Here is a 21,097-nt window from a genome sequence, read left to right on the forward strand (position 1 = left end):
GCTTTCTTTTTTCTTTTGAAAAAGGAAAAAGTTGCAACACAGGATGACGATTTAATCTAGTTGTAGTTGTTGATTGGATTGGTGGGTTTCAGAGTTCAGACTTCTAAAGAGTCACTTGTGGCTTTTCACTGTCCAACCACTGTCTACCAGTCTCTACGGAGACCCATGTATGTATGATGGGACATGTGGTAGGATGAAACCTTTCGTTCTATTATATTGCATAAAAATGGTAAAATGTGCTTCACAAATTAGGGTTTGCAGAAGTCCACCTGATTGGGTTGCTCTTATGTTGGATAACAAATTACACATGTATGTCTTCTGATGTGTGCTGTGTAGATAGTTACCGTGGTTTTAGAGGGTCAACTTTATTGGGTTAAAATAGTAGAATGCATGAATTTTCCCCCCTGCATGTCTAATCCATCGGTGTCGAATTAGACCTTTGAAAAAGACAAAGGGCCCCATTGCTTCGACTGTGTGCAAAGGGTCTAAGAACAAGAGGCCATCCTCCCACCCCACACAAATCTACTTTTAATTTGGATGGATATACGAGTCTCTTCTCATAAAGGTTCTTAAAAAAGTTTCTTGCATATCGTGACCCATCAACTGATTTGAACTATAGCCACCGACCCCTAAATAATAAGCCATGGCGCTGTCTGCTCTGCTCTGTCTCTCTCTCTCTCTCTGGTGGGTGGGTGTAGACTGTTGAATTGTTTTGAAGGTTTCTTCTTGTTTCTACCGTTTTTTGTCTTTAAAAGAAGTCGAGAAAGTTGCAAATTTGTATAGCATACAAATTAAGACTTGGAGAGAAATGCAATGGGCAGAGCTCCAACAATTAAATGGATAGTGATCTCCCATTTTAACTAAGTGGGTGGTTGCTATTAAAATAGTAGCATAATACACCCAAGCTTTTGCATATCCTTTACTTTTCCAAGCCTTTTGATTATTTAATAAGCTTTTTTCTCTTGGTCTTTCAAGGATGAATCGGATCTAATAAAAGGATAGGAGAATAGAAAGAAAAGAACCAACATTGCAACATCACCGTTGAATTTTGAACACTCCATTATCTTTTAGTCTATCCAGGACTCTAGGGTCTAAAAGTGAAATGCAAAGTGAGGTGAAATTTTCCAATTTTTCAGAAATACTATGAGACTGTAAATAGAGAACAAATAAAGGGATAAAGGGTGAAAATTCTATCCGCAATTCTAGGATAATTTGCTTAGCTGCAGCAGCAAGAGGCCAGACCCTTCCAATAAAAATATGGTATCCGATAAATACGTACAACAAAGTGTTCTTTTTATCCAGATTTGCAGGTATAATTGGCAAAGAATTTTCACATTTTGCTGAGACGCCTCGATCCACGGACTGGGTCATTGGTAAGATATTCATAAGCTGATACGGTCTCTACAGAAAACGCTTTGACTTTGAGCAGAGAGGGCAAGAGCAAGAAAAAAATAGGAAAGTGAACGTCTCTCTCTCTTATACACACACAGCCTTTAAAGTGTCTGTTCCAATTTTGGTGATTCTGAGTTCTGAATGTTTTTAAAGTATACGGGTTATGCATAGAGTTCTATGACTCCACCTGAGTTGCTGTAATTTCTCTTTCCCCTGTTTCACTCCCTTGGATGTTGTGTCGTTTCTTTAAGGAGAGCCGGTAGCTTTATTGGATTCTGTTGTTATTGTTCCCTGTTGCTGGGGTTTTGCTTATTTTTGGGTTTGGTGCCTCGATCTGAAGTAATTCACCTGAAAGTTATCTTATTTTTAGGGTTTGTGCTTCTGGATTTTGATCATCTGTCTTTATATCACATTATCATACCAGCTAGGGTTTAGTTTTTTTATGTTTTTGTCTATTTTGCATTTGTCTGCACAATCGTGGGTTGGGTTTTGTGTCATGTCATGGTTATACCACGCTATCCTGAGTGTTAAATTCTAAGTTCTAACTGGGTTTTGGTTTGCATTTTTGTTCACTTGTTTTGTCTTCTAAAATCTCGAGAACTAGTTTCCTTTTGTTCCTTTTCTGCTCCTTAGTTTATCGGGTGCTTGGAGCTTGGTGTTAAGTGTTAACTATTGTTTGTGTTCATGGACTCTCACCAACCAGTCGTGTCTATGCTCAAGAGCTCATCTGTCGTTGCCGAGCCGGAGATCCAGAATTCCGGTTTTGGTATTCGGAGTTCCGACGGTTTCACAGGGGAAATTTCTATCCCTGGGAAGGAAGCTGTAGTAGGCAACACGGACGGCTTCATCGGCGTTCTTGAGGTTTTCATACACCAAGCTAGGGATATTCACAATATCTGCATATACCATAAGCAAGATGTCTACGCCAAGCTTTGCCTGACCAGCAATCCTGAAACTACCGTCTCAACTCAGATCATTAACGGCGGAGGAAGGAATCCAGTCTTCAACGAGAATCTTCGACTCGATGTTCGGACCATAGAATCCTCCCTCAAATGTGAGATATGGATGCTCAGCAGGGTGAAGAATTATCTTGAAGACCAGTTGCTTGGATTCTCACTGGTGCCTCTTTCGGATGTTCTCATTGGCAATGGAAAATTGGCACAAGAGTTTTCTCTCTCCTCGACAGATCTCTTCCATTCTCCAGCAGGATTTGTCCAATTGTCTCTCTCCTACAGCGGAGCTTCACCGGAGGTCTTGGCTATTCCTGCTCCACAGGCATCTCTGACTGCACCAGCACCTGAGCAAGATTCAGAAATAACGGATTCTCTGCCCAGTGACTTTGATAAGATTGAGTTCCCAGATCCAAAAATTGTGAATGAAAACAATCTGATGGTTTCAGAATATTTTGGGATCCCATGTAGCACTTTGGACTCTCAGAGCTCTGAGAGCTTGGGCACCTCAGACACCGAAAATCACCTCAGTTCTGATATTGGTATTCATGTTGTGGAAAGCTTCTCAGCAGGTAGTGTTGATTCTGTTGAGATTCCCAAGAAAGATAGTCCTCCAACTCCAAGCAGTGTTTCAACAAACGAGTCTCCTTCTGCCTCAATTCCTGCAAGCTCTCAGTCTGTCTGTGATACTCCAGGGGCCCCGAAATCTCCTAACCAGGACCTGACTTCACCTTTGAAGGAGAGGAGAGAAGATGCTCTTGACGCATATAGTGATTCTTCCACTGGGGTGCCAAGTAATCCAGCTTCACAACCTCTCCTGAATGTAAAAATTGAAACAGGTCCAACGGTGGTTCAACAGGAGATAGTAGACATGTACATGAAAAGCATGCAGCAATTTACTGAATCTTTAGCAAAGATGAAGCTTCCATTGGACATTGAAAATGGAAGCCCCAATTCTGGAAGTGCCAATTCTAGCTCCGACCAAAAACTACCTTCATCAAAGACCACTGGTTCGAGAGTCTTTTATGGAAGTAGGGCTTTCTTCTGAACTTTAGTTTGACCAGTTCTGAGACACAGGTGACGTTAGGTTTTAGAATCAAGCACTAATAGTAGTCGTGGGCTTTATAGTTTAGCAGGGCTTTTCCCTTGTATGTTGGGGTATTCTTGATGTTGGGAATCAGGGAAAGCATGACTCCTATGTGTTACAAGCTATTTATCTATTACAACTGCAGTCACAATGTATGCAACTACTCTATCAGTCTTCCTCTGTTCTTTTTATACTGTTTTAGTTGCTTTTTGCTTTCTTTTTTCTTATTCCTTCTACTTATGTGGGTTTAAGCTTGGGTTTTGTGTATTATTAATTGGATAATGTTGGATTATAGATCATTTGAGCTCAACCACCAGGCTAACATATATTGTTGGACTGTATTCTGAATTAAATAATTGTTAGATTGTAGGTCATTTGAGCTAAACCGCTGAGCTAACATATGTCATCAAATACTGCTGTATCTGAAGCTACATTCACCTGGATATGTAAGATATGATTCCAGATTAGGCAATGGCAAAACATTGAGGTTTTTCTTATTTGACCATTTTTTAACAACTCAAATTGAATATAAACCAATTCTCTATGACTATCAGGGATAAAACATCTTGACATTCAAATGTGGTTAAACCTTGGAAGTTGAGCTATTCTTCTTATAGGAAATAGAAGTTTAGCCACCAGATACAAAGTTCCATCATGGTAAGATGCAATGGTGACCATTTTTTGAGGTCCTTCTGGCTTGTATTGTACAGTTTCTCATTGTACAAAGGACATTTTCATTAATACACCTATACTTTACCTTTGCTCAACAAAAAAATAAATAAATAAATAAATAAACAATTTAACCCTTATCTTAGTTTATTACTCATGGGTTCTCTTGTGAATGCACAATTTCAAACAGGGATTTAAATTACTTCATCTGCCCTTATTTTTTCTATCCCTCTTACAAATCCATTCAACCTGTCCATCATCAATATATCTGTCCCTCCAATGTCCAAAAATTATCAGCAATTTATTTGTCTGTTGAGCAGTTCTGGTAAATCTACAAGCCATTGCTGGGAAGTTCTCATATCTCATTGAATATCCCTTGAACTCCTTCATACACCTAGTGACCTAGACTTGCTTCTATTTCTCATTCCATTTACTTGTTCAATAGCTACAACCCCGACAGCCCCTGCTGTGTCATGAATAGATAAGGAACAACAAGAGGTGTGACTTCTTTTCTCAAATCTGGTATCATCTCTCTCATTCTTACTGCTAATTGAGTTCCTACCTTTAGGGCAAATGTCAGCAGTTTCATGAAGTTCTTCATGTATGGGACTAAAGACATACTTTTATGTTAACAACTTGCATCAATTCACAGCCTATCTGATCTTCAACCACATGCATTCCCTTCAGGGTTCACATAACATGTGGACTGAGTGTCATCATGCTAGAAACCGCAATGGTAATCATCATGCAGTGGATCTCTATCAAGAGCCTGTGTCCATAATATCTCAACCCTTGGATATCCTGCTTGAAGTCTCTAATTTCTCATTCAATTATCTTCCACCTCTGCAAAACTGCTTTAGCTCCCTTGGTGATGCCATCAAATGTTGGTTCAGCTCTGCTGTCAGCATGCTTTAAAGTATTGATATGCACAATATGATGAATTTGTACATCCTGTGTTTTGATTGACCAACACAGTAGGATTAAAAAAAGATTTTTCAGGAATTGGGTCTGGGCATCTCTAAGAGGGGTATTTTCATTTAAATTTGTCCAAATCCCCAACTTTGTATTTAGCATATTGGTGGCTTTGTATTGATACTTTAATCCTTGGCTGTCAGGTTCATAACCAACCACTGGAGTGTCTGGACCTTCTATATTGTTTTCTGGAGGTATTCAGCCATAGCAAGATGTAGAAGTGATTATATCATCAATGCAACACTTGTCAGAAATCATCATTTGATAGGAGGTCTCTAGCAAAATTAAACACAGCTAATTTGATCTGCCTCCATCTGATACTGGACCAATGTCTGCAGGGACTGAGAGCAGAGCTTGTTTCAATCTCTGCAGAGGAACAAATTGATTTTTTCTGTGTTTCAAGACTTTTTTCACATTCTGAACTGAGAATATTCTCAGTCTAAGTAACACCAGGGAAAAGGCCCTGTATTGTCACCTGAAGAATCTAAGAGTTTCTATTAGGTTTTTTAGGTGCAGGCAAGGACATGAATATGGTGGTCCAACTGTCCTCCAAACTCCATTCTGATGTTGATAGCATAGATGGTTATCAAGATCAAGTATTTTTTTGAGAAAGTGTTGCTCTGTTCTGACTATTTGACTTGGCTATTTTGTTGTGAAGATGCACCTGGGTTTTCAAAACATATGATACTAGTCAGGGCCCGTGTGATGCATGGGCTTTTTTCATGTGAAGAGTCTAAGAGTGTTTCTATATGTTTTTTAGGAGCAGACAAGGACATCAATATGGTGGTCCAAATGTCTTCCAAACGCCATTCTCATGTGGATAGCATAGATGGTTATCAAGATCAAGTAGTTTTTGAGAAAGTGTTGCTCTGTTCTGACTATTTGACTTAGCAATTTTATTGTGAAGTTGCACCTGGGTTTTCAAAATATTTGATACTAGTCAGGGCCCATGTGATGCACGGGCTTTTGTCACGTGAAATTAAAGAAAAAGGAACCTTATGACATTCCAAATCAGGCCAAACTGGTACAAATCTAATCTAAGCGTAGCTTTGAGTTATGTCTAACCAATGTCACTATAATCTAGTTTGCACACCTAATGAGAGTGGCCAACTTCATATGCATGTATCCTTAGTACAAAAATTCAGTAAGTAGTTTTAGTAGGTGTTAGTGTCGAGTATGTAGGGGTAATTTTGTCTTTATGCTTGTGTTTAGGTGCTAATGTGTAAGTTTATGTTAGACTTAATGTCCCTAACTTAAGTAGGGGCATATGTGACTTTTCCACATTATTTTAGTAATATAAAATACATCTGGCCGAATGGGAGAGAACTTTTTTTCTCTCATTCGAACCAAAATCTTTTCTCCTTATTTCTCTTCTGCTCTTCTCCTTTCTCTCTCCTTCTCTCTTCTCTCTCTCTTCCTTGACTGTTATCAGTCTAACTGGCAGACCGAACACTAACAGTAGGCTTCTCTATCAAAGGTTATAAACCAATATCCAATTAAATGGAATTTAAATAATAAATAATTAACATTAACCGGAAGCAAGATTGATCTTGGAGAAAAGGATAATAAAGCAAGTTGTGTCAAATTCCAAAGTTTTGGTGTGCTTAATTTTAACACCTTAATTAGTAATTTTATGGTTATTAAGCCGGTATGTACATGCATAGCCTATGTGGAAATACCTATATATTTGGATTTCATAAACATGGTTTAAAACCAATGTTGCCAAAACTGACTAGTTTGAGAAGATGATACATTTTTGTGAGTTTTTAAGCAAGAAGAATCATTTAGAAAGGCAGTAACGCAAAGACAGTTGTCTTTGATTTCTTTTGTTAGGTAGTGTCGTATATTGTTGGTCTGCAGTATAATATGAACCCAAATATGCTACTGGCGTTGATAGTGACACAATATGCAGGAAGATGGCCTTCATGAGTAAGGCTGAATTATTAAACATAGCATCCGATTTGAAGTATTAATAAAATTTATTTTTTTGATAAATAGTATTAATAAAATTTATTAGACAAAAGAAAAACCTTTCTCTGAAATTAGGCATCAATGTGTATATGCTTTTCTTTTCTTTTCATGAATTGTTTCTTTACTATAAAAAGATACAACTCAGAAGTAGATAGAACTTTTGTTTATGCATGGATTCTACTTCAAGTAGAGTTTAATTTCCATTTCTTTGTTCATAGGATAGTATTTAGAAGAAGAAATAAAGAATCAGATTATGTTTAAAGAGGGGAGAAAAGGGGTACTTGTAACCAGGGAAAGAAGCTGGGTGTGAGAAACATGTGACTAATATTGTCACACTCAAGATGCTGCCCCACAATTAGGGGTGTCAATGGACCGGTTTTGGATTGGACCCTGTCCAAATCAAAATCAATTTGGACACATTGGATGGACCAAAAAGACATTGAATTGGACCAGTCCAGACTTATTGGTCCAAAGTACTTGTTGGATTGGATTGGACCTGGTCCATCTGTAATGGATTTATATTGGATTGGGTCGGATTGAACCAATATCCTGTCCATCAATAGAAGATAAGAATACAGGTGTCAATGGACCAGGTTTGGGCTGGGAGTTGGAACCAATCTAAATTAAAACCAATTTGAACAGATTGGGCAGTCCAGACATTGAATTGGACCGATTCAAAATGGTCCATAGTATTCACCAGATTGGATTGGACCTGGTCCATCTGTAATGGATTAATTCATATTGGACTGGATCGGATTGCATCTGGTCCATTGACAGCCCTACCTAGATAAAAGCAATCAGCTGTACTTATCGGCCATTTATGTGCAGTGCCCTGTCTTCTTCCGGAGTAGATTGGAGCAAAGGCAGAGAATTTGGGTCTGCAGTATCTTATTCGTAATAGAGTTCGAGTTTCAACATCATCATTGATAGATCACTGGCGTCCAAATTCTCAAAAATCTTTGTACCCATCCCTTGCCAGCTCTCTCCTGTTCATGAAATCCATTTTTCCTTCTCAAGTTGCTCTTTCTAGCATCTATAAGTTGTTCAGTTGGTCAAGCACTCACAATCCAAGATTAAAAACCCTAAATCCTCAAAGATCACCTTGTGTGATGAAGAGAATTTACAATTGCCTGTCTTCTTTTATCCATCTCCAATTTATTCCTAAATGGATTCCCAAGGCCAGAACCTTTACCTGGAATATTTTATAGAACTTCATCCATTTCATTGTTGGCCTGTTGTAGTTCTCTGATTTCTACTCTTATAGGATTTTATTACATCATTGCAGATCTCATAAAGGCACTCTCTGGAGAACTGTCTTGGTAGTTTTTTGGAGGTGGTGACTGAATTTACCCCTAGAGCCAGATGATCTATTTCTCCCTTCCTCCCCCCCTCTCCCTCTGTTGTTTGGCTTCATAAACAAATTGGATATGAAGGGCATAGAGCTCTTGCTCACATGCCAGATTCCAGATTGCAATTTGTCTCTTCATATTTGAAGGTTTTGGTATTGATTCCTACTGTTCTCACTTCTCAAAGCTTGCTCAACTGGGATTACTAGTGTTCTGACCTGGTTCAAAAGGGGAAAGCTTTAAGAAAGAAAAGTTGTGATGTCAAAATACAAAGTTGGTTTTACCTATAAGACTGATGAATTTGGTTTTATGTCTCTGATTTTGGTTCACTGTGGAAGGTTATTGCAAACCAACTCAGATATTGAATGGATACAAAGTTCAGCAACTATTTTATAATTAGTATCAGCAAGAATTCAATTCTGGAAAGTGGTACTTAAATCAAACTTCAGCATTAGCTTTTACCTGCAGATTATTGCCAATGAAAGGAGTCCCTACAACTCTAGGATATTGTTAATTGCATGTCCTTAAGAAAATCCAGTTCCAGCTCCATCCTCTTGTTCTGACCTAGTTTCTGGTAGATCTCCCCAGTCTTTCCAACATTCTGAAGATGTATCCTGCTGTGTTCAATTTCGTCATTCCAAGAAATAACCTTTAATATCCATTATTGTCTGCAACACCAACTCCAACCCCTTTGCAGCCATGCAATGACAACATTCATTTCCAAACTCTTGAAAATTCAGATGATGTCTAATTATTGTAAGCTATCATCATCATAAATTCCGAACTCTACCATGCTTTGGTTTGTTGCCAGCATCTATAAGACGTCTGTCAAACCATCCCAGTCTATTCTTGTTTATCCTCCAAAATGTTACTTCTGAGTGGCGTTTTCTTGCACTTGCATAGACAAGAACCTGCTGAGTAGGAAGTGTAAATGTTTTCCCTTTCCACCAAACCAATTCCCATCAAGGTACAAGTGTTATAGGCAATGATTTGTAAAAGAGCACTGCTGCAACATACATGTCTGCCTTGTCTTTGAGCCATCACTTTTGTTGTAAAACCCATGGGAGCTCCTTAGCCAACCTGGATTTTAGCCTTCAGTCATATCAAGGGTCCTGACTGAGTGACTGTTGTGTTACACTCCAGTGCATAAACAACCTTGCACGAACTTGGAACATTTAGCTTGTAAATTTGGAATGCATTATTCTCAGTTACAAATTCTATTACCTTGGAACTATTTTCTCCATCTTCTCTATTTCAAAGTTGTACTTCATGACCATGTTCCTTGCTTGTAATGGAGAGGAGTGCAGATGGTGCAATCTAGTTTGAATCAAGAATTGCCAATAGACCTTACCTGCTGAGAACTCCAATAAACCTTACCTGTTGAGTGTATTTCTCCAGAACACTGTTTGATGTTGAAATTCTTCTCTAGCAAAGTATGAAGATTCCTTAGTTTTTGCAATTCTGGTTCAACACCACGGGATTCCAAAGAAATTTTTGGGTGTTCTTAGCTACTCCAAATACAGTCAGGAGGTGAGAGATGTTAGATTGTCCATGTCTGGTGGGATGTTTTTGTTCATGGAGTTCTCTGTTTCTTGGCAACAGTTTGAATTCGGTTAAGATAGGAGCTGCTATGCACGTTACGGTTTCCAACTTGACTGGTTGCAGAGCCCATTGGAAATCATGGTGGTTTTGGATGGATCCTATAGTTGTAAGAAATGTAAACAGTGAGAGTCAGCCAGTCTTTATGGAAAGAAAGCTAAAGGACTAGGACGTATGGTTTGAGGGTCCACGAGTTACAGTGAGTATTGATAATGGACTAACGCATTTTAATGTCTAATTACCTTTCTGGGTAGAACGGTTTGAAAAGGAAAAGACACTTGTTTCTTGAAATTGACTACCGCTCCAGTATGGACCAGGCTCTTTGACATTTAGATGGGGTATCTAATCTGAAATTGTCTCAATAAATTTCTGCCCTTCTTGTTCAAAGAAGTGAGGCAGAAACTATGAATCTTCTTCTTTTTGGTTTGCTTGTAGCAATGGGTGGATGGAAAGACATATATTCCGTTTCAATCACTCACAGAAGAGGTAAGTTTGGTATTAATTTGAACTTGGATATTGGAAAAAGACGAGATGGATTGGGTCACAACTTACAAAGTGGCAATGGAGCCATTCCTTTTTCTTACTTTTGGGCTGTTAGAAATTCCCCCTCCCTAGTCCCTACTTTATTACCCTTTTTCCGATTGGAAGGAATAGAGAGAATCCGATAAAGCACAAGAAGAAAAGCAAACTGATTGTAAGTGACAAAATGGCCTCTCTTTAAGGCTTCTAAATTATTCAAATAAGCATATATAAATTAAATCATAATGCATCATCATACAGCAGTCTAGAGTCTAGAACTAGATTGATCTGGTGATGCAGAGTTGCAGACCGTTGGGTTAACATTTCCATTTTCCAACATTTGGTACATCATGATTTGGAAATCGCAGATCAAAATTATGGAGAGATCATTAGGTGTGCAAGCAATTGTTGTCCTCATACCAGACATTTTTCTGCATATTGAATGGTTAGGATTGTATAAATGGTTTGATTTTTCTTATCAGAATGCTGAATGGCGGTGATCCAGACTATACAACTGGACCTATTTTTTTGGGAATAGGACGACCACTTACCAAATCAAGTTGCTTTCATCACTTGAAATTGGGATGGGCTCACCATAGCGTTACGAAGCCCATTACCAGAGTAGTTCCATTAAACAAACAGGTCCAAGGGGATCTCAACACGTCTCCAACCCAAGAAAAAGTTGTGGTCCAACGCAAAATGGCCTTTTGCATGCGTCGGTGAAAATTTTTCAAAGCTGGTTAGTGGTTGGTTGGCCTCCTTTTTTTTCTTTGTTTTTTTTTATTTTTTTATTTGGGTTGATGCAAGTGCATCATACGCCACACATCTGGATTCTAGACATTGTATGGTGCGCCCCCTAGGCCTTAGCTATTGGTTGAAAGAAGACAACTGAGAAAAGGATTATGGATCGTATAATTTACAGCGGGAAAATGGAAGACGAAGGAAGGAAGGATACCACCACTCATCCTCCTTTGTATTTGTAGCATTTAGAACTACAAAACTCACATGAACCTGCTCTAAAACTTACCAACCCATTTGATATGGAAATGAAAAAGAAAAGGGTTCGACTATGATATGGGAAAAATAACTGACCAATAAACTGAAATCACAAACGTAAGAGCAAATAAGGTGTTATTTATCAAAATTCATTAGTGGGTTTTGATTGGTCAAAATTCTTTCCATATCATATCTTTTCTGCATCATAGATTTTCTCCAAATCGTTCAGTTAAAACTTAGAAGGGAAAGTTGGTAATCATCTTGTAGGATGAATCTCCATCTCCATCATAATATCAGGAAATGTGCCTTTTGGGGATGCCAAGCTCCAAAGCTTAATGCAAAGTGGTTTTGGATGAGCCAAATTAGAGAGAGAGAGAGAGAAACAAGAAAAAGAAAATGAAAATGAAAGGTTTATGGGTCAAATAACTGCCACCTTCTCAAGACTGGAACAATCGAATGGAGGATCCTGATCTGACCACCTTTCTTTGAAACATGAGTAGCGAGTAAAAAGACCACGACTGAGTAATTTTTTAACTGGGAAAACGAACAAAATCACAAGTCTCGGTTGAACTAATCAAAGTCACCAAAGGGTACCCGAGCAAAACGAATAAGGAGAGTGGTGGTTATCTTATATTCATATTCATTGCCCACAAAAACGAAGATTATACTTCTTGAAAAGAAAGTATTCCATAGAAATGAATCAGAATATTTGGTAACTTATTCTTGGGGAACTCAGATTGGTATCCCTCAAAAGTTTCACACTAGTAATCATCCAGAACCTCTGGTACAATCTGAAAAATCAAAATCCAAAAAAAAATGAAACAGAAAAGCATACCTGACAAGAACCAGCAACTTTGCCAGAGACATTACAGAGGTAAAAAAAGAAAAGAAATTTAAAAAATAATAGTCTGTTTTTATGTATCGCCACAGTGCACGATACATTGATCAGAATCACTCTTTTCTGAATATATCCCGCAATCTGATTTTACATCTCAATCAAACCTGAATAAGAGATCCTAAATTGAAAAACTCAAATTCCTCAAACCTTACACAAAATCCCTTGTAACTGCTCTCACTCTCTCTGAATTCAGCGTCTTTAAAATAGGAACTCCAGTTAGCTCTAGATAATCAATTTCATTTTAACTGAAATATATTAATGAGGGAGATGTACGAAATTCACAAGTCATTCACCTGGATCACTGGATTATCTTCACCTACAATAACCTGCTGATATCCAAATAATTATCCTCCTATGCAGCAATTCCTGAAGCAAGTAAGACCAATGATGTGTAAATACCACAATTTATCATAGCACAGTGGTTATCTAAAGGTTATAGCCTACTTCCAGACAACAGCAACTAAACCGTTCAGCATAAGTGAAGTCAAAAGGAAATCACTGTAGTAAATGTTTTATACATCTCAATTTCTCCTTCTCCCCCTTTCCAGTTTTGACCTGGAAACTGAATTGGTTAGACAATGTCCTGCATCCAATTCAAGCACAGGCTGAACTATAAAAGGAAAACCATAATCAAGTTGAACAGGCGATGCAAAGATGTCACCATAATCAGATGGACTATTCCATCTGATCACTGAAATGCAAGCACACACTCAAGCATATCAGATACTTAAATATAGTCCAGGCTCCTATATCCTAGTGACACAGGTAAAGTCCTGGTGCCACTTAGCCTTCTGTGGTCCAGGATGCAAATTGCATCTGCTTGTCTGAATTCAAAATTGATTTTGAACCAACTAAAGCAGTCTGAATTCTTTCTATTTATAATTGGATCACATATGGATCCACCCAAATCTAATATGTTATGATCCAATCTTAAAATATTAGGTTTATATGCTTACATATTCATAAAATCAATATGTATCTATAACTATTGTTCGTTTGAATGTTGTGTGTTTACTAATGAGTCATAGACACGAGTGTCAAACAATATACAATATTAAAGCCATTTTTAGTAATACTCTGATCACTTTTAGTTTTAATTTATTAGTGACATTTAATATCCATGTTTGATCCAAGTCTGATATGAACCAATGGATGAGAATCAATTTGAATCCAAATATTAACAAATCAAATTTGGACCTAGGCATATCCAATTTGATCCTATCTGTTTGCAGCCCCCTAGGGCAGCATAATCTTAACCAGTTCAAAGGACCATGTTATGGGTACAAAACATTTTGCTTGATTAAAAACATACAAATCAAATGACTATAATCACCTAGTAATTTTGGTTGCTTTTGCAGTAAAAAAACGTAGGTATCACACATGGATGTCCTTTGGTGGACGTTTAAACACCTTGGTTTTTCTTTTCTTTTTTCTTTTAATATCAACAAATATTCCTACACAGGATCATTGTCAGTTGAGATTGAAAAGGATGTAAAATCATGAGCATGTTGGTGCCAGGATTATCTGATGTTTCCCCACTTTTGTTCCAAGAATCAAAATACTTCAAAGAGGGGTCATTAATTTGTGTGATGGTAAAATTTCGGGCTGATGAGTATGAGAATTTGTGTTTTAAGTCTGAAAGCAGCCACTTGCATGCATGTGCGCACACACACACAAATGAATATGGCACATGGATGGCCTGTACCATCATTGAATAATGTCTATAGTTGAAATGTTCAGAAGATGAATATGGAACAGCCTCCATGTTTATACAGAACAATAAACATATCATTGAAGCACTGGAGGATGTATACTGCACTGCTCCATGAGCCATATTTCATGATAAACAGGTGGTACATCCCCACAAAAGAGCTCTAATTCAAAACATACTATCTGAATCAATTAGCTAGTTTTCTCATTCTTGTTTTTCTTTTATTTGGTAAATTTGCTCAAATGAAGGCCATGGAGTTCAAATCTAATAACCTAAATGGACTTTTGGTTTGTTAATATAGCCATTATTAGTGCTCCAAAAATATATTGGTTAAACAGTTCAAGACTTATAATTCAATTGGCAAAATGTTTGTTACATGCAATTGCAACAGGTAGCCAAGGGTTATCCAAATTAAAAATCTTGCCCCACATCTGTGAGGTAGGGAACCTAGAACTGTTCTGTACGTAACAAATTTCAGCATTAGAGTAAACAAAACAAGAATAGATCATTAGAGCACATTATGAAGCCAAAGAGATCCCGTACCTCTATTTGATTGTCTATTGGAAACACCATAACCACCAACATAACCCGCAGAACTTTTAGATGTTACATCTGAAGTTGCATTGCCAAGCCCATAACCAAATGAAGCAGACCCCTCTAGCTCTGAATTAGCAGACCGCCAAGTGGAGTCACCATAAACTGAACTACCACCATAGAAATCTCCATAAGAACCATCATAACCACCATTTGATGAAGCATATGATGATGCCATGGCAGCACTAGTTCCACTGTTTCTTCCATACCCTCCCCCACCCAACCCAAAACCGCTATCACCACTTCCAAAACCAAGATTCCCACTGGCAAATCCAGAAGCACTACCTCCACTTTGAGCTGAAATAGAAGGCGAGGAGCCCCAATTTGCACCACTATTGCCAAAAGCACCTCCAATAGTCCCACTACCAGAGCCCATGTAAGCACTAGAGCTTGCAGAGTTTGTGACATAACCAAGGCCCCCATTCCCCCACACGTTCCGGCTAGTTGAGCTTAAAACAGAACCACTCCCTCCATTACCTCCACTGTATCCAATAGGACTACCAAACCTATTTGTGTTCCCGCTGTAGTAAGGGTTTAATCCTCGTCCATAGCCAATATTAGTACCAAAGTTTGAGTTTCCCCCATAGCTTGGGCTCAGCCCTGGCTCGAAATTTACACCACCCATTCCATAACCTGGAGGACCGAATGGTGGATATCCACTTCGGCTACCAGCAACTGGACTAAATCTACCATCCATCCTAACTCCAAAACCTCCAACTGAACTTGGATTGTATCCCTGAGTATAGCCATTAAGAAAGCTGTTAACCCTGCTTAGGCCATAGTTATATCCACCTAGAGGGCTCCTGCTGGGCCCTGGAGACAACTCCTTTGGGACAGCCCTCTTGACCTCAACCATTTTACCATTCAGTTCATGGAAGGTCTTGAGCAACACCTTCTCAACTGCTTCCTCTGAATCATAAGTGATGAATCCAAAACCTCTTGGCCTTTGGGTGTTATGATCATACATCACCACAACATCTGTGATTGTCCCAAATTGTTCAAAGTACTTCTTGAAGTCGCTCTCTGTGACTGTGGATGCTAAGCCTCCTACAAATATCTTTTTAGTACGGGCAGGACCCGGTGATCCATGAACACTACTGTTGTTTCTATTCAGAATGTGCTGATCATCTCTCGGAACAGCCTTCTTTGCCTCAACCTGAGAATTCAGAATCCAATAATGAAAACCAACTCTAAGATACTCAGATTTCTAATGCCCCAAAAAGTAGTGGATCTTCGAGAAGTTTTTGAATCTCAATCAAGACATTAAAAACTTGAGACAAGACATGTATTCTCATTTTCATAAATGTGTTTGTGTGTGGGGGATAATCCTCAACCTGAGAACTGATTGAATTCAGAATGAGATGGAGGAATCGAATTCTTAGAATTATTTTTCTGAACCCATGAATGTCAGAAAGAAAATGAGTTCTCAGAACTTCTCAAACTGCAGTGTTGCTTAATTTCAAGATGTAAATTGATATCCAATCAATCCACTTACCGTTCTACCATCTATTGTGTGTTTTTCCATGACAACTCTCTCTGCAACAGTAGGGTCTGCAAATACGACAAACCCAAAACCGCGGGCACGACCTGTGGTCCGATCCTTCATGATCACAGCTTCCACAACTTCTCCATAAGATTTGAAGTATTCCTTGAGACGATCTTCGTTCGTGTCCCAAGAAATTCCACCTATGAAGAGCTTTCCAAGATCCGATTCCATCTTTTCTGTCATATATCCATGTGAAGAAACCATAACAAATTTAGTTCTCAATCTCAGAAAATTTAAACAACCATAAGAATTGATAATACCCAATACAAAACAAAGATTTTTCAAACAGCAAAAAAGTATTTTTCTCTAGCACAAGCTCAATTGAGAAATTCTGCATCAGATCCAACCCGTACCATAAAATTCCAGGAGAGGTAAGTAAATAGCCATAGAATTCAATCTAATATGAATCAAAGGAATCCAATCTAATGAATTGAAATGCAGATAACAACCAACGAAACAAGAAGAATAATACCTTATCCAAGAAATTACCCAGAAATCAGAAGATTGTATATCAGTTATTAAATGGGTAATCTCAAATTCAATTGAGGAATATCGGATCCTTCATCGACTAATCAATTCAAATTCCAGGATTCCTGAAAAACCAAAAGAAAAAAAAATGAAACCCATTTAGATCATAAATCCAATATCATCCGAGAGAGATCTGAAAACAGAGAAATGATCAGAGCAAAACTATCAAAACAAACTTACCGATTGGAAGAACCAAGATGCGAAATCCAGGAAATCTAAGATCTGAGAGGAGGCATAAGAAGAATAGAGGGCGAAAAAGGCCCCCTTTTTTTGCTTCCTCTTTTATTTGTTCTAGCAATTCTTGATTCAACCAAAGAAGAACCTCTTATGTACCAAAAACAGAAAAAGAAAGATGTTTGTAGATGGGTTTCGAATCTAAAGGGTGGAAATAAACAATATAAATAGAGAGAGCCAGAGAGGTTGGCGTGGCGATCCTCTGGTCTGTAAGAAATTTTAGAACAAAAACGATGGATGACGATGATTTTGAGTTGGATACTTGGATTCCGAAAATAAAATGTCATTTCCCATTTTCTCTCTTTTGTTTTTTTTTTTTTTATTTCCGACCATCGAAAGCAACGTAGATTTGTAATGGACGGGATAGATTGTTTATGATGTTTCTCATTCTTTAACATTTTTTTATTTGAAACTTGCTGCATCCAATGACGCAAACACAGAACACAGTATATCTGAATACGTGTCCGGTAGGCAAAGGATCGGGGTCCACCATTATTGAACAATTCCTAACCGTTCGTTTCAATCATATTCATACAACTTTTTATCTGAAGCCTTATTCAAGCTCCACGGTCCACGGACCAGAGTAAGATCAATGGCTGAGATCATCTTTCATGGAGATTGTCCAATTGTATGATTTTTTCGCCAGTGGGGCCCATTTGATCCTGATATTTTTAGCGTCTGATACGAATCATGTTCTTACTTCTTGGTGCCCACGAAAGAAAAGGATTAATTTTTCAGTAACATACATAAGAATATGCAAAATGATTTTAAGATTTTTGCCAACATACCCATTAAATGGGTCCAATGGGTTCCAACCTTGTATGGGCCCAAGTGGTATCAGAGATTCATGGTCCAGGGCCCAACTTCTCGAATGGAGTCAATGGTATCCGTACCATCCAACAACAACCTAGTATGGGCATTCAGCTTTCAGGCCTCACTCTGCACAAAATGTGCATGAATCAAGGATCCAACGACTGACAAACAATGAGAACAAGTAAGAAAAGAACAAGCATTTTGGTTAACTGGATTTAGGTTTAACCGGAAAAATGAAAAGACGAAAAAAAACGACGGAATAATCAGGACCATCCGTTTGAGTTGAATTGATGAATATCTGTGTCCCATCAGATCATCGAGACGAAGAAAGTATTTGGTGTTGTGTTCTCCCACCACGTGCTTAGGTAGATACCTTTTAATTTAAAAATTAAGAAGGAAGGAAGGGCATCATCATGTGATTCACTTGGGTTAATTGCCGTAGTGGGCTACGTGGTCGGCCACTGGATTTGGGATGGATAACTCAGATGCAAGATAAATGATATTAGTGAGGAAGTAAGCTGGCTTTATGTGCATGAGATGACACAAATGCAAGTGTGTGGGGAGAAGCACTAGATCGTTGGTCTTATCCATTAATAGCATTGTTAGGTTAGTTTAGGATTTATTAATTTCTTTGAGTTTATATTTTAATGATAAAAATAGAGGATTTGTATGATTAGATGAACATGGCCATCACGATCCCTTCACATTTCTTCCGCTGCATTGAGTCAATTATCGGTTTCCGGTAAATTTTAAGGTTTTTCTTTTTATATATATCTTTCTTTCTCTCTTTTCTTTTTCTTTTTCTTTTTTTTTTTTCCTTTTCCTTTTAATACCCACTCGAGCACAAGTAGAATGATGTAGTAATTTCTGATTTTCGTTTATCATTCCTCTAATGAATTTAGATTTGCTCTTCAAAGAGCATTTTTCACACCATCCTCACAATACTTTCAGCCATGCGTTGGGAATATCTTCTGTATTTATATATTATTAATTACAGATAAATATTTCCAATATATGATTGTAACTGCTGTGAGGAGTAAATCCAGTTTTGCCTCTTATATGTTAATGGTATTGGTGATTTATCACTGAATAATGGTTTATATTAGCCAATAGTCATTGAAATGACAATGTTATAATTAAGAAAAAAAGAATGAAAATTTTATTTATCATTAAATTTGATATTTCTAAATATCAATGAAATTTATATTGGTTTCCAAACTGCACTTATGCATATCTAAATTGTTTCACCATTTTACAATATTTCCAAAGTGTATTCCAATAGTTTACTGTTCAAATAAACAATCAAAACATGGTTTTACTATAACTTATTCAATGCATTTGTGGAATTCACTTGCCTATATCAATCATTTCATCTATTCATCCATTTACTAAGACTGTGTTTGGTTTGAGGGAAAAAGTATAGAAAGGTAGGAAAACCCTTACAAACCTTGTATATGTTTCCCTACCTTTTCCTTCAAACCAAACATAGTGTAAGCATGCCTTTGATTATCTTAAAACTGCCTTTGAAATACTGTTTATAATACATATGTTGATACCCAAATTTTCTTAAAATTAATTTGCACAATTTACTAAAAAAACAAATAAATAGGTTTGACAAATACAAAAAGTACAAACCTTTGCCATAATTAAAAAATTAATTTATCACTAACATCATTAAGTTTTGATATAACAAATAAAATATTGGATTGAAATTTCTTGAGAAAGATCATTTTTTACTTTATTCTCCTAAAATTGATATGATAAAAGGCAAAGGTTGAAGAGACAGCTACTCTATTTAATGTTCTATATACCTAACTTCTTCACTCAAAAGAATCAATAAAGCTTACAAGCAAAAGGTCTTTTCTACTCCCAACTTTCTCTCGCTCTACACTCTACAACCATACCATATTGACGTTTTGCAAATGTAAAATGTTATATATATATATATATATATATATATATATATATATATATATATATAGCTTAATCCTTATGCTTGATCCTTATTCACATACAACAAGATCTATTTATTATCACATTCAACCAATTATATCTTTTTATGCAGTGTGCAATGGATGCATCATAAAATTTACTATAATAATTTGATATTATATAAATAAAGCAGTTTTCAATGGATGTAATTTCCACTCCCACTAGCCTGAGCATTCACCATCCCCATCTCCTCACTCTAAGCTTTCTTTGCAAAATGATGAGAAAAATCATCACTTTTTCTTATAATTAATAAAATCTCCTTCTGAATGATAATTAGTTATTAGAGGACTCATGCTCATTGACTGGATTCTAACCCAATGTCTAAAATAAAAATCATCTCACATAAGGAGGCTCATTGAATAATATTTCAAGAAATCCCTTTTAGTCCTATCAACAGCATTTTTAAAATTAAAATAATAATAATAACAATATCTAGCAGAATATTATTATTAATTATCATGGTTTAGTTTTGCATATAATTAGATCATTATGTGGAGAAGGCTTATGATCCATCCATTATTTTGATGTTTACATAAATATATGTTTTTCTCATTTGCAAAGGGATCTAATGGAGACCATGATCTAAGTTATTGCTCTATGATTCTTTTTTTATTTAAAGAACTTAGAACATGGTCTAAATTCCACCGACCCTGGTTGACAAGTGTAAGGTAGTGAACCCATTGGTTCCAACAAGCCTGACCAAACTATGTGGTCTAAATAAACTCTACCGGAACTGTTCCACCGAAAGGAGTGCGGATTGCTGTAGTCTCAAATTTAGATTGCATTAAATATACAGGAAGCTATTGATTCAGACAGCAAATCCGTGAATAGAATCTTTTTATTTTTTGATAAAAGAATGAAATAAAGCTTTTTTTTTCAAGCATTTACTGGCATTGAAACCCCATAAACTCTGTTACTTGAAGAAGAACAAATAAGACTGCGTTTGATTTCGATGGAAAAGTCATCAATGTAAAACTCAATCCATGGAAAAGTCAATCCAGCCATTGAAGGCTTTTTAATGTAATTAATGAGGGCAGATTTGGCCCTCCTGTGAAATTGCGATACGTGGCACCTCGTGACAAATAGGTGATACCTAGGCAACAACTTACCAAGTCGGTGTCCCGTTGGGGCACCGACCTGGCCAGTATGGCGCGGCCGGCGCGCTACCTGTCGCGCGGCCTGCACACGGCCTGCGCACTGTCTGGCGTGGCCTGCGCGACCTGGCCGACCTGGATCAGCCCAACACATGATCTGACCTGGCCGACCTGGCAACCCATAAG

The 21,097-nt window shown here is 37.5% G+C and overlaps 2 protein-coding genes and 3 pseudogenes across 5 annotated transcripts; 1 reads left to right on the top strand and 4 right to left on the bottom strand.

The window, feature by feature from the left end:
- Positions 1–1,405: 1,405 nt before the first annotated feature.
- LOC148803984 (protein TORNADO 1-like) lies at positions 1,406–8,479 on the bottom strand (annotated as a pseudogene). Its single transcript, XR_016080387.1, has one exon. The product of XR_016080387.1 is annotated as a protein TORNADO 1-like (transcript).
- Positions 1,406–12,368, bottom strand: LOC148803985 (protein TORNADO 1-like; annotated as a pseudogene). The gene is made up of 4 exons (XR_016082829.1): positions 12,337–12,368; positions 12,281–12,292; positions 12,096–12,171; positions 1,406–9,704 (listed from the first exon to the last, which is right to left on the bottom strand). The product of XR_016082829.1 is annotated as a protein TORNADO 1-like (transcript).
- LOC104606578 (uncharacterized) lies at positions 2,077–3,739 on the top strand. The gene has a single exon (XM_010271856.3). The coding sequence runs from the start codon at positions 2,077–2,079 to the stop codon at positions 3,388–3,390; it is 1,314 nt and encodes a 437-aa protein (XP_010270158.2). The 3' UTR covers positions 3,391–3,739.
- On the bottom strand, positions 4,281–5,172 carry LOC148803986 (protein TORNADO 1-like; annotated as a pseudogene).
- On the bottom strand, positions 12,187–17,356 carry LOC104606579 (heterogeneous nuclear ribonucleoprotein 1-like). 2 transcript variants are annotated; one of them, XM_010271858.3, is made up of 5 exons: positions 16,959–17,356; positions 16,723–16,843; positions 16,200–16,426; positions 14,654–15,860; positions 12,187–12,765 (listed from the first exon to the last, which is right to left on the bottom strand). In XM_010271858.3, exons 3-5 carry the CDS (start codon positions 16,419–16,421, stop codon positions 12,752–12,754), a joined length of 1,443 nt encoding a protein of 480 aa, XP_010270160.1. In that variant the 5' UTR covers positions 16,422–16,426; positions 16,723–16,843; positions 16,959–17,356; the 3' UTR covers positions 12,187–12,751. The 2 variants fall into 2 exon arrangements, with proteins under 2 accessions (XP_010270160.1, XP_010270159.1); XM_010271857.2 differs by lacking the exons at positions 16,723–16,843; positions 16,959–17,356 and having other exon boundaries at positions 16,200–16,433.
- Between the last annotated feature and the right edge of the window lie 3,741 nt (positions 17,357–21,097).

This window comes from Nelumbo nucifera, chromosome 1, assembly GCF_055504915.1.
Source record: "Nelumbo nucifera cultivar China Antique chromosome 1, China Antique-T2T, whole genome shotgun sequence".
Classification (NCBI taxonomy): domain Eukaryota; kingdom Viridiplantae; phylum Streptophyta; class Magnoliopsida; order Proteales; family Nelumbonaceae; genus Nelumbo; species Nelumbo nucifera.

Bases quoted from the DNA above. Each gene is read 5' to 3' on its own strand.
- LOC104606578 (XM_010271856.3), top strand. From the start codon at position 2,077: ATGGACTCTCACCAACCAGTCGTGTCTATGCTCAAGAGCTCATCTGTC.
- LOC104606579 (XM_010271857.2), bottom strand. From the start codon at position 16,433: ATGACAGAAAAGATGGAATCGGATCTTGGAAAGCTCTTCATAGGTGGA. The intron at 15,861-16,199 runs GTAAGTGGATTG...CTGAATTCTCAG, and splicing joins ACACAATAGATGGTAGAACG to GTTGAGGCAAAGAAGGCTGT.